This window comes from Papilio machaon, chromosome Z (genome assembly GCF_912999745.1).
Source record: "Papilio machaon chromosome Z, ilPapMach1.1, whole genome shotgun sequence".
In the NCBI taxonomy this organism is placed as follows: Eukaryota; Metazoa; Arthropoda; class Insecta; order Lepidoptera; family Papilionidae; genus Papilio; species Papilio machaon.
The window spans coordinates 4,357,965-4,370,562 of NC_060016.1; the positions used below are offsets into that span (position 1 = coordinate 4,357,965).

At 31.5% G+C, this 12,598-nt stretch overlaps 1 protein-coding gene across 6 annotated transcripts in view; it reads left to right on the forward strand.

The window, feature by feature from the left end:
* Window positions 1-2,062: 2,062 nt before the first annotated feature.
* Window positions 2,063-12,598, forward strand: part of LOC106717227 (protein AF-10) — a 31,674-nt gene continuing 21,138 nt past the window's right edge. For 4 of the 6 annotated variants that reach the window (XM_045686208.1, XM_045686209.1, XM_045686213.1 and 1 more), the window contains exons 1-9: window positions 2,063-2,351; window positions 6,286-6,421; window positions 6,509-6,588; window positions 6,787-6,951; window positions 7,198-7,273; window positions 7,396-7,517; window positions 7,884-8,030; window positions 11,350-11,440; window positions 11,955-12,017. In XM_045686208.1, the coding sequence (XP_045542164.1) occupies window positions 2,295-2,351; window positions 6,286-6,421; window positions 6,509-6,588; window positions 6,787-6,951; window positions 7,198-7,273; window positions 7,396-7,517; window positions 7,884-8,030; window positions 11,350-11,440; window positions 11,955-12,017 (937 nt within the window). In that variant the 5' untranslated portion in view covers window positions 2,063-2,294. The remainder of the gene's footprint in view (window positions 2,352-6,285; window positions 6,422-6,508; window positions 6,589-6,786; window positions 6,952-7,197; window positions 7,274-7,395; window positions 7,518-7,883; window positions 8,031-11,349; window positions 11,441-11,954; window positions 12,018-12,598) is intronic. The other 2 variants (XM_045686211.1, XM_045686212.1) reach the window with 1 other exon arrangement.

The following is a 12,598-nucleotide window of genomic DNA, read 5'->3' on the forward strand; positions in this document are numbered from 1 at the left end:
GGAATTTGTGGGTAGAATAAGAATGAGTAAACAAACAATATTATCTCAGTTACAGAGGTTTATACATACAAAATTTACTCGCTGTCTCAGTTATAGAGGTAACTATGATGATAAATCGAAAGAACAAATCCCAGATATAGAGGTTTACCTCGTCCCACTAACAGAGGTAATTCAGTGCCAAAGTGTTGGGACCTCAGCATGAGTTCCAGTTATGGAGGTTTCTCACTTATCCAGGTCCCACTTAACCAAGTTTCACTGTATATATAAAACGAAAAACACTGGTACATGCTGGGATTCGAACCCAGGACTCGCAGAATCCTTAACTGAGATGCTTAACCCCTGAGCCACCAACGTTCCCAAATAAATGACATAAATGGTTTCAATGATGAATGATAATGCAGAAATAAATTTAAAAAAAAAACTTGAGAGGTGTCAAGGGACACCCGGATGGAACGAAGTTCCTTTTTTCTTTTTTTTTATAGGAGAAGGGGGCAAACGAGCAACGGACCGAAAGTTATTTGATCCGACACCCATGGACATCCGCAACGCCAGAGGAATCGCAGATGCGTTGCCGGCCTTTATGGAAGGTATACGCATCTGCGATTCGTATACCTTTAGATTAATTAGTGAAGGAACCAATGTTTATCATTCGTCGTTAACATACTTACTATAGCAAAAAGTGTCGTGACAACTTTTCGTTAGAATTTTTTCCGTCTAGCCCCCTTTCACAACGCGCGATAAGGAACTTCGTTCCAAAAATATTAATTTCTGTTATGGACCCACCAATTAAATGTTTTTATAATTATCATGATTTTTATCTATGTCCATCTCAAATTACCATTGGTTTAATTAATATGGAATTGTCTAAAATTTATTGCTTTTTAGTCTTGAAAATTATATTTTAAAACTATGGAAAAGGTTTTTTGGGCCCTGCTCAAAAGGCTCAGTTTCCATTTAGTTATATTTATATGGTAGGAAATCAACTATTACTTTTTTAATGTTTTTTTAAGTAAATAAGAAGAAATGATAGTGCTTTAAATTAGGCTCACAGCACAAAATGTTAATAATAAATTGTCACTTATGGCTTAAAAGTTAGGCCTTTTTACTTTCCTCTTTCTCTGCTAAGCTTGAATCCTCCATTTCTCTTACATATTGACAAAGAAGAGCGAAATTACCGCTGTTCCACTGTTACAGTTCCGCATAGAAGAAGTGTTACAAGGATAAACAGGCATTTCCGCGACGAGTGAGCGCTACGGAAATGTAAGGCGAGGCGAATTAAAAAAAACATGATTAGTAGCCTATGTGTTCTTCCAGACTGTATTTTACATCTATACTAAATTTCATCGAGATCCGTTGAGCTGTTCCGGAGATACCTTCAAACAAACATCCATCCATCTAAATATTTATAATATTAGTAAGAAGTAAGATAATAATGTAGTACATAAGATTTGAAGTTGTTTTGGATAGTTACTGATAATGATACAATTCTAAGAATATTTTTTATTAATGGTTTTGATATTGTTGTGCTAGAATTTAGACAAATTTAATAAAGACAAAACAGTAAACAGTTCTTGTGTTTTAAATGTCGCCTTACGCTAATATTTCTATCGGTGTCTATTAAGTTTTCACTTTGGTAGAAACACTTTTCATATGGCAATGCATCAAACAAAAATCATTACTTTAACCGACTCTATTTCTATATTGCTCTACTAGGGATGCACGATCCGACGGACGTTGTACCGATTTACTGGACCGCATTATATCGCGTCGCATTGTATCAGTCCAGGTATCGATCCACTTGATTGGATATAATTTTTAGATGAATTCACTATCGTAACATGAATTTAAAAAACTATCAAAATAAAAATTTCACTTCAAGGTTTATAAAAGCAAAAATCACAAGTTACTTTGCCGAAATTGACGATACATATATTGAAATAAAAATGGCATGTCAATTTATCCAATCCACTGTAAACTTTTATCGATCCAACCAAGAATCGAATGCCAACCTATCGATATAAAAACCGAATCGATCTACCGAGGTATCGAAACGGATCGCGCATCCTTTTGGTCTACACAACATGGCTTGTGGTGGTTATTGAAAGTTATAGTGTTATCTTCTAGCAACAAGTGTCAATCAATATTTTGTCATATGACTTTGCATATTGGTTAATTTCATTAACCAGATAATTTTCCCTATGAGTTTTATTGTGTGTGTTGACTTCATTTTTTAAATAATTGATAGGAGCAGGTGAGATGACATACTTGTCAATAATCAGTGAAAAGATGAATGAATGAATTATTACTGGAATTTTGCTATCCTCAACAATGAGCGGATATTTTTTCTCTTGGTAAATATACAAGTAAACTGTTCATTAGATCATTTTCATTTATTATTCAGATCATTATCGGACAGCATTACTTCAGGTCATATCTGCTCAAAATAGATGCCACCAGATACCTATATAGGCTTCATTGATTTAAATGATAAAATTAAACATTTGTCTTAATAATTATAAAGTATAAATAATTTAAAAAAATATATTTGCGACGTATATGTTACCCGTATTGATTTTATAAATTTTGTTTAGTGGGGGATCTGTGCTATTGGGTTTATCTAGTGTTTAATCACTGATATAACGCACTTACGATTCAAGTTTGCCTTTCACAAATATTTGCTACTGATGCTGGAGATATAATAATAAAAGTATCAAATGAACAGTGCTACAAACTTTTGGCTAAATATACTACTGGCTTTTGCCCGCGAATCTATTTGCGCAGAGTTAAAAAAACAGGATTAAAATACTATGCGTTATTCTAAACTGTGTTTTACATATGTACTAAATTTCAATAAGACATGCAGAACCAGAGCAGAGTTTTCGAGTGAAGTTATGTAAAAATAAAATAATGGGAACATGGGAACCACACACATATCCGGGACATTAGGCTGCTTAAGCATTCTTCTAGACTGTGTTCTACATCTATACCAAATTTAATTGAGTGTTTAGATATTCTGGGGAGATATAAAATCCAACCTTTTGCATTTTTAATATTAGCAAGAGATGGATTCCCTATGTATTACATTACATGTAAAGAAAACATGTAGAAATGTAAATTGAAGTATTCATTAGAAAAAATGGTCCAATATAGATTGGGTTCGCCTATTAATATATATAATAAATTTCCATCGTGAAATAAATCATAAATATCAACAAAAATGGAACACATTTTTAGATATCTGTGAGAATTGAAAAATATCAACATTAAATACATTATTTCTTTGTATTTAGATTTTATTAATGCAATATACCTCAACCCTATAACTCAAACCTTGTTTAGTTGAAATCCTCAGTAAGTTGAGAAAAAAAAAAACCCTCAAATACTCGGTATCTTTAATTATTTAGACTTTTGTAACTCAAACAAAATGTTATTTCCCTGCACAGAACTTTTAGTGTACCTATATATTCATACTTTATAGTTCAAAAATCAGACTCAAAGTTAGTAAAATATACTGACATCTTATTAGAAATTTCCTTTTAGATACTTTATATCTGGAACTTCTTACAAAGTTATTTGCATTTTCCTTGACATTCAAGATATCAAGATTCTACTGTATTGAAATTGTTGAATTTTCCTTTGTATTTAACAAACAAAGCCTTTAACTCGGCCTTTTATGACAATACTAGCTTTTACCCGCGACTCCGTCCGCGCAGAATAAAAAAAATAGAAAACGGGGTAAAAATTATCCTATGTCCGTTTCCTGGTTCTAAGCTACCTGCCCACCAATTTTCAGTCAAATCAATTCAGCCGTTCTTGAGTTATAAATGGTGTAACTAACACAACTTTCTTTTATATATATAGATATAGATGTTCTTGTACAGGTAATAGAAAACCATGGTTAAATGCTCTGTTTTTTTAATATGAATGAACTACAAAGTTGATTAGCAAGCATCATGTAATAAGACTACTTAAAAATAACATTATTATTTGAAAACTACAAGCATATTAATATTTCTTCATACCTAAAAACAATTCAATCAGCAAAATTATCTAATAGAAACATTTAATTATACTGTTTGATAACATAATTAAAATAATTATTTCAAAATAGTTTTGGAAACTTGAAATTTCATCCATTACAGTGTTTTCCCGTAGTGTTTACACCTTAAATCCTTAATCTTTTATACATCTTGTAGGCTTTAAAAGGTTAGTAAATTTACCAGTAGTACTTCATCATATATACTATTCATGGGTACAGCACAAATAAAAAAAGGTAACCCAGTTTTATCTTTTATAGCTTTTAACCGCGACTGCGTCCGCGCGGAATAAAAAAAATGCACACAAGATAAAAAAGTTCCTATGTCCTCCTAGTTCTAAGCTACCTCCCCATCAATTTTCAGCTAAATCAGTTCGACCGATCTTGAGTTATAACTAGTGTAACTAACACGACTTTCTTTTATATATATATATATATATATATATATATAGATTTGTTGTGTTTATTTGTAAGAAAGTAGAAGAAAACATAGGTTGGTTGTGAGGTATTTTTTGACTTATCGTGAATGAAAGATACATTTGTGTAAAAAGTATATTTCTTCATAACAAGTATCGGTATACTTCATAATGAGGATACAAGAAATTTTTGAATAATAATTTTATATCATAATATTCTCAATTCTTATTAGAGTCAATTCAACTTAATCAAGTCTTTTCCCATGGAATTACTGAATTATTAGGCATGTTAAGGGAAATGTATGCACCATTAGATTACCCTTAACCTTTCTAATAAATTAGTATAAATCTTCCAAAAACGTAAATAGAAATAGAATTAAGGATACAAATAAAACAAACTAAGTTTTAATTTAAAATAGGTATTACTATATTTCACTGTAATAATACTAAGTGAAACTGTAGTGCCATGTTGATCTTCAGTGGATTACTTTAAATCCTTCTTAGAAATAAAGTATCCTTAGTGGTAACTTAATGACACTAAGCATTATCTAGTGGATGATCCATAGTTATTTTTGTAATTCATGACCTTTGTAATTGTTTAGCCAAAAAGCATAAATGTATTATTGTGATAACAATCATTTTTAGAAGATGATTAAATTTAAAAGCTTTGTCTTGATAAACATTTTTGTTTATATAAGAGTGTTATATGACCTGAAGTGGTTTCTACTTACATCATTGGTATACAGAGGTATATAATCAATTCTAATTCATTCATTTTCAACTGGTCTGGATAAGAGCTCATTGTTAATAAAATTTGTTTTATCTTTTATGTATCATGCATCTATTTTGGACAGTCTGTTCAAGGTTAAGTCAATGTAATCAGTGTATAAAATGCTTTTTAGGTTCATAAAATCATTTGATTCATTTTGAGAGTAGTTTTTTCTATTGGTAGTTTAATTCTAGAATCATTGCATGCTAGTATACTATTACAATGCAGGTATTGTTTTTGTGTGAAGTGTTTTGGTTCAAATTGTGTCTATCGCTAGTGTCATAATTCCGGAGACCACTAATTTTTTATATACATTATTGCTATACCTTTTTTTTTTCAAAAAGAAAGAGAGGGACGTTTTCCATATAATTGACCACTTTCAATTATTCTTCTAAATAATAACAACAATCCTCACAAAGATTAAATATCATATATATTTCTTTTAACTTTATTGAATTATACATGCAATATTCGACTCTTTATACTTGTAAAATAACATTTTTTAAATATATTTCATAGCTTATTAGAGTTAGTAATTTTCAAATTAAAGTTGATTTCATCCAATCATATATTTGTATATCTTTATACTGACTAACTAATAGTTGCAATCTAAAAGTATACCAGGCTACCATACAACAACATAATCAAACATATAACATTCAATTGTAGTAACTGAGTGACTTTATAACTCATATTGGATAATAAAGCAGTTATGTGGCATTTACCTATTATGGTTTTTGACACCGTAACCGATTTTTTTGGTTTAAACTTTGTTGTATTAGGCTTTTTCTATTGAATTGGATATTAGGAATTTCAAAAGTAGTTTCATTACATATTTAGAATGGGACTTGAATATTACATCTTTATTTACTTCCTGAATGATAGTGCTACTAAAAAAAGTTTGATTTCCATATTTTTTTCTATAAATGTGGGCATTTAAGCTAACTTACAAATATTGCGTGTGTGTTAATAATTGGGTTTTCTGTTTTTATATCATAAGAATGGATGGAAATTGTATATTTGAATGCAATTCATGATTGTAAATTTACTGAAAATATCTTCAGAATTTGAATAATAATGAGGAGTACAATATGAAGGAGATGGTAGGAGGCTGCTGTGTGTGCTCAGACGAGCGAGGTTGGCCCGACAACCCGCTGGTCTACTGTGATGGCAATGGATGCACTGTTGCAGTACATCAAGGTAAGATTTTTTGTCACACTACTCTATGTAATTTGTATTATTTATATTTACGTATAAAATTTCTAACTACTATCTTTAAACTTTAAGCATGTTACGGGATAGTGACTGTACCAACTGGTCCTTGGTTCTGCAGAAAATGTGAGAGCCCCGAATTCAAGGGGAAAGTTGTAAGTATTTTAATTTTTTTTATTAATACTTACATCAGTTGACTATAAGATTTTTGTACATTTGACAAGAGGAGTATCTTGTATTTTTTTATGATGTTACATTTTAATTATAATTTTTAGTAGAAAACCATCTATTAAATTGTTTCGTTTATTGGTTTACACAAGTACTTTTACAGGTTTTTGGTGTTTGTGTTTCAGCGATGTGAACTATGCCCATCAAAGTCCGGTGCTCTTAAGCGGACTGATACAGGGGGGTGGGCACATGTTGTCTGTGCCCTTTATATACCCGAAGTCAGGTTCGGGAATGTCACATCTATGGAACCAATTGTATTACGACTAATACCACCAGAAAGATACAACAAGGTAAAATTGTAAACATTTTCAAGATTTTCTGTCTTTTAAATGTTTCCTTTTTGTAATTTATAACTTGATCTTGACTCCACCAGCGCAATATGTGTTCTTCCAGACTCTGTTTTACATCTGTACCAAGTTTCATCAAGATACGTTCTGCCGTTCGGATACCGATACCTTCAAACAAGCATCCACCCATCCATCCATACAATCTAAACATTCGCATTTATAATATTAAGTAAGATTTTTGGATTTCAGACATGCTATATTTGCCAAGATTTAGGCAAATCGCATCGGGCAAATGCAGGTGCCTGCATGCAGTGCAATAAATCAGGTAAATTGTTATGTGTATTAACAAAAATATATTAAATCACTATATAATTAATGAACATAAACATGAACTGAAATCTTTGTAGATGTTTTTCTTTTATTATGATTGATTCAATTACTTATCAGGATGCAAACAACAATTCCATGTGACGTGCGCTCAAAGTCTCGGCCTGTTGTGCGAAGAGGCCGGCAATTATCTGGACAATGTTAAATACTGCGGCTATTGCCAACATCATTACAGTAAACTTGTAAGTTTATTCATCATTTTATTCTATAATTCTATAAGCGTATATTTGTCTGAATAGAGCTTCTTGTATTATTTGTATATTAAACTCTGTATTTGCTATATGTAATTAGATTTATTACATTCAATTTTCAATTATTAAATATATATATATACGTTTATTTATAAATACATTTATATTATAATTTTACGTAGATTTTAAAGTTATTTAACGTTTTGTTTCTTCTTATCCTAGCGTATAATATAATTTTTAAACCACGTGATATAATGATTCGATTAGTTTTAAAAATTAAAGAGCAAATATGTTATTAGTTTATAAGTAAAATATTTGTACGGAGGCACCTGCGTAGTTGAAGTATTGATTGTGCAGAAAAAGGGCGGTAACGTGAAGACCATCCCTCCTTACAAGCCGGTATCGCACGAAAGCCATTCGAGCGACTCAAGTGAGAAAGAAGGCGAAGCTTCTCCCATGGCTAGCGGCAGCGGAACACCAACACACCCAGCTAAAGCTAAAGGGGTATGTTCCTACGCGAGTCCATTTAGGTCCAATTGGTTTTAAATTAAATTTCGTTTATGTTATTTAATCGATTAACAAATCATGTAAGTTAGGTTACATATAGGCATAGGTGGGCACAGTTAATCAAAAAGTTAACTTCGTTAATCGTTAATTCGTTAAATAAAAATTTAACTTCGTTAATCGTTAAAGCGTTTAATTTACGAAAATTTAACGCAAGTTAAAGTTAACAGTTAAAGTTAATTTTTGTTCATATTACGAGTATAAGGCGCAAGCGGGAAATGGCCATATGAATAATCTCCGAATCGTATGGACCGATTTTGTCGAGACTTTCAATAGAACTTAGGCTATTTTTTTACTGCGCTTACGAAATCTCGGGCGATCGCTAATCCTATCTATAGTTTAGTTATATAATATACTAAAATATAATTTAGACAATAGGAGCGATGTACTAATGCCTGTACCATAATAATGACATAGCATGCACTAGTTACAGACATATACTACACTGACAATGATTGACTTTTTCAGTCAATTTTTTTATCGACAATCCGACGTCACGGAATTAGAGAGCTAACTAAATTTAGACAACATAAATTTTCTATTAAACAGTAAGACATGTGATAATATTCAAAAGAAAACAATCAAAACTTTTGTGCAGTATTTACATTTATCTGTGACTATTTGCACCAGGATGTTCATTTGCTCATACTCCAACAACTGAACATTTAATTTTATGTATAATTTGGTAATATTTTTGGAACGAAGTTCCTTATCGCGCGTTGTGAAAGGGAGCTAGACGGGAAAAATTCTTACGAAAAGTTGTCACGACACTTTTTGCTATAGTAAGTATGTTAACGACGAATGAGCGCTACTTCACCATGGCAACGACGTGACAATATATAACGAAAATTCATAGAAATAAAATGTACTTCTTGTGAAGACTTAAGTTTTTTATTCATAGAATAAACATTGGTTCCTTCACTAATTAATAGAAAGGAACTTCGTTCCATCCAGGTGTCCCTTGACACCTCTCAAGTTTTTTTTATTTTATTTTAGCTAAGTGCCCACGAACAGACATCATTTTTTACGTACTTTTTATTTATTTATATAGATTTATTAATAAAACTTCTAACATCAGAGGAAACTTATTATAACATTGATAAATAAACTATATAACCAATCCAGTGATACATCTCAACGCATCAAACTATACAACTGAGATGCCTTCGATAACTTCTATAATCTAATGATTTATCGTCCGATCTATTGGTATATGTTAAAACAAGTTAAATTACTCTCAGTGTATAGAGCAGAAGTTACACGACATAACGAAAACAACCGATCGCGGGTGATGTCTTCTCTCTTTCTTATCACCTATAAAATCGTTATAGTTTATTAGTAAGAATATTTTTTGAATTATTTTCAACGACATTCGATTAATTTTAAAATAAACTTTCGACATACGTAAAAAAATCGATGTCTTTTTGTAAAGGTCACTTGTGGCGACATTTCATATATTAAATTTAATATAACACAGTTTAACATTATTTCACTAACATAATTATTTTATTTTTTTCCTCATTCTTTCTCGTTTTGTCGTATACTTTTTTTTTTGTAAACAAACAAATTATCTTCGCTATTGTCTTTGCGCAGCGCACGTGCATCCCCGACCATTAGAAGGGTTGGGGCCATAAATCCATCGAGTTCGTTATCGCATTCTCTGTGCGGCTGTCCATTTGATCCTTTGTTCATATTTTTGTTGTTGTTAAAATTATTTTTCGTTGACTATGAAGAAGCCCCAAAAAAACAAACGACGGTAATAAACACCTAAATCCCTTTTGTTTTTGAGGAACGTTTATTGCGTGCACATTTCGTCTTTCGAATTTTTAAATTTATTTTTCATTGTTTGTTTCTTATCTACGTAATGACAAAAAAATCCTATTTGTACGCTTTTTCAAATGAACCGTAAACTATTTTTTTTTTATATTTTTTGTTGTCTTTAAACTCCAACATTAAAATAAACATTTTTGTCTGCAACAAAGTTTAGTTGTATTTTAGGTACGACGTTAAAGAGTAATGCACACTCGATTATTTTGATTGCTATTCAACGCAGAGTTTATCTTTTTTAATAGATTTTGCGTCTCACGTATAACAATTATTGTATTAAGAGTAAAGTGTTTTCGAAACTTATGTTGATTTTATAACAAAGTCTTGTTCTAAAAAAAGTGATGTTAAATAAATGAAAACCAGTTTTAATGTGAATAAAATGTAATAAAGACTTTTCGAGATATTTGTGTAAATGTGAAATAATTAATAAACTTTGAAGTTGTCTAGCCTAAACTTGATAGAGGTAAGTTTGTTTAAATCGTCACTATTTTCTAACAAGGATTCTGTGGTACTCTTTTGATCACGTCTATCCCGGCCGCTCGGTGTATTGTATTTGTATAACATGCATCACACTCGCTCGTTCTCGTTCTCTCTCGTTCTCGTTCACCATTCGACTCGCCGACGGTCGCCGAACATAGCCGAACTTACGAATGTAGCCTGTTGCACAATTTAAATAAAATGACAACACGTCAATAAGTGTCTATTGTAACAATTAACGGACTAAATTAACGGAAGTAGAATTTAACGGAAGTTAACAAGAGCGTTAACACTTTTTGAATTTAACTTAAAAGTTAATCCGTTAAGGAAAATGTTAACTTCGTTAATTAACGATTAACGGATTAACGAGTTAATGCCCAGCTTTGCATATAGGTATAATAAACGTTCAATCGAAGTTTACACAAGTGACTCTGTGTCTGCCAGACTTTTAATTAAGTGGTAACTAAGGGAGTACATTAGTGTAAATTTAGTTTGAAAAACTTACACATTAAGACTGTTCGGTGTCTTAGCTCAGGAATATTTTTTATTTTTAATGTCCCATACACCGTTATACATCATAATTATTAGCAACCTTAATAACTCGTCGAAATAGTTTATAGCTCGTGTTTTTTCGAGGATAGTCTTCATCTTTAGTCAAAATTTAATTTTGTTAAAAAATTATCTTTCATTACTTTGGTATTGTCAGAATGGGATGGTCGGAGTCTAGAAATCGTATAAGGTATCCTAAAATTATCAAAGGTTTTCTATAGTGAAAAAGGCGGTATGCTATAGTATGTATAACCTATTTTGTATGTGTATACAAAGTTAAAATCACAAAAAGAAAGAAGGAACTTTAAATTAATCGCCTCAAATAAACAAAGACAAATGCATGTTGTACTAAAGAAATAACATTTATCTTTCTATTTTAAATCGTCTATGACTTTATTATTTACAGTCGCGCAAGTCTTCTCACAACAGCAGTGTCATATCTGGAAAAAATACACCGAACGCTTCAAAAACACCCACAAATTCGGGACAACAGATGGGTGAGTACTATATTTTTCCGTAAATTTCTTTTATTGAAGTATGTTTTCACTGCCAAAACAAAAACATATTGTTATCTGTGTTTTTCCAAGGTGAATGAGAGGGATATTTTTGATACAGTTTTGGTAGTGGAAACCAATCGTAATAGACTTAACAAATGGTTATCACGAGTGCAATTTGTACAGCTTTTATTAATTCCGTCAGTGTGATTTATAACTGTGTTTTATTTCTTGTAACTAAATAAAACACTGTATCGTTCACTGTCAGTAGTACAAACATAACTTCCCCTAATAGTGGTATTTATCAGTAAAGAATAACCAATCTTACAACTGTTTTGTCTAATTTCCACAATAGTTGGAGCTATCGATTTTGTTAGTGGTAGAGTTTAACAATGTCTATATTCTATTAGGTATCGGGACGGGAAGGGAATTTTATTTTAAAAAGTAACCTTAAAATGTTGTGATGCTGATTTGACTAATATTTTTTATCGTTTTTGTGCATCGGTGTTATCGACAGAGTCCGGCCCGGAGCCGATGGAACAAGCTCCATCATCACGGAAACACAAGTCGGCTGACAAACGTGTGTGATCGATTAATGTTATCTTGAATTTCAACTGTCTTAGCACATGTATAAGAACACTATTTCCATCTCTGTTTTTTTCAATGAGAATGAGGGGGATGGCAATATGTTGTGGCAGGTGCTATGACAGTGGAAACTCCCCGTTAGTTGTGTGTTTGCACATGTGTTTCAGTAGAGATTTCATTTTAATTATTTTTTTATAAGTGCATATTATTAGCAAAATATTTATTTTGGTAATGCATGCAATTTCTTTTGTCGATTTGAAATTCGATCTCTCAAGTTATGAGCCAGTTTCCAATTTTTCTTTGCTACTTTTGGGATTCCTTGGAATGGGCGGGTTTTCACTAACTTAAATGAGTGGTGAAAACATCACTTTTGTATTCAATTGGGTTTTGCAGAAAAAAAATGTTTTCTATACATGTAAAATATTTATGGTGGTGGTGATAGAATAGTTTTGTTGTGGTTTTGTTTGGAAAGAATTGCAATTATTTTTTTAATGGCTTTTTGGAGTCCGAATTGTTACTTTACAATCAACATTTGATTAGTGCAAAATGGTAATTTTGTCTTTTATCTTTTGGTTA